The 200-nt window shown below is 74.5% G+C and overlaps 1 protein-coding gene across 9 annotated transcripts in view; it reads right to left on the bottom strand.

Annotated features, from left to right (window-relative positions):
- VPS13A (vacuolar protein sorting 13 homolog A (S. cerevisiae)) overlaps positions 1-194 on the bottom strand; it is a 109,418-nt gene extending 109,224 nt beyond the window's left edge. For all 9 annotated transcript variants that reach the window (XR_774414.1, XR_774415.1, XM_010568617.1 and 6 more), the window contains exon 1: positions 57-194. Coding sequence is in view for 7 of the 9 variants with exons in the window: in XM_010568617.1 (XP_010566919.1) it covers positions 57-156 (100 nt within the window). In the remaining 2 variants the exon portion in view is untranslated. The remainder of the gene's footprint in view (positions 1-56) is intronic.
- Between the last annotated feature and the right edge of the window lie 6 nt (positions 195-200).

The raw sequence follows: 200 nt of genomic DNA, 5'->3' as shown, positions 1-200 counted from the left end.
GGCCGGGCCAGCCCGGGCCAGGCGGCGCGTCCCCCCGCGGCGCGGCAGCCCCGTACCTCCCCAGATGCCCAGCTTCAGCTGGGAGCTGTCCAGGTTCACCACGTAGTCGCCGAGGAAACGGTTCAGGACGTCCACGACCAGCGACTCGAACACCATCCTGCCCGGCGGCGGCAGCACCAACGCCGCCGCCCCGGCTCCCG

The sequence above is a fragment of the Haliaeetus leucocephalus genome, unplaced genomic scaffold, assembly GCF_000737465.1.
Source record: "Haliaeetus leucocephalus isolate CR32 unplaced genomic scaffold, Haliaeetus_leucocephalus-4.0 Scaffold251, whole genome shotgun sequence".
Taxonomy (NCBI): domain Eukaryota; kingdom Metazoa; phylum Chordata; class Aves; order Accipitriformes; family Accipitridae; genus Haliaeetus; species Haliaeetus leucocephalus.
Note: the sequence above shows the minus strand (reverse complement) of the source record. Positions and strands in the feature narration are given on the sequence as shown.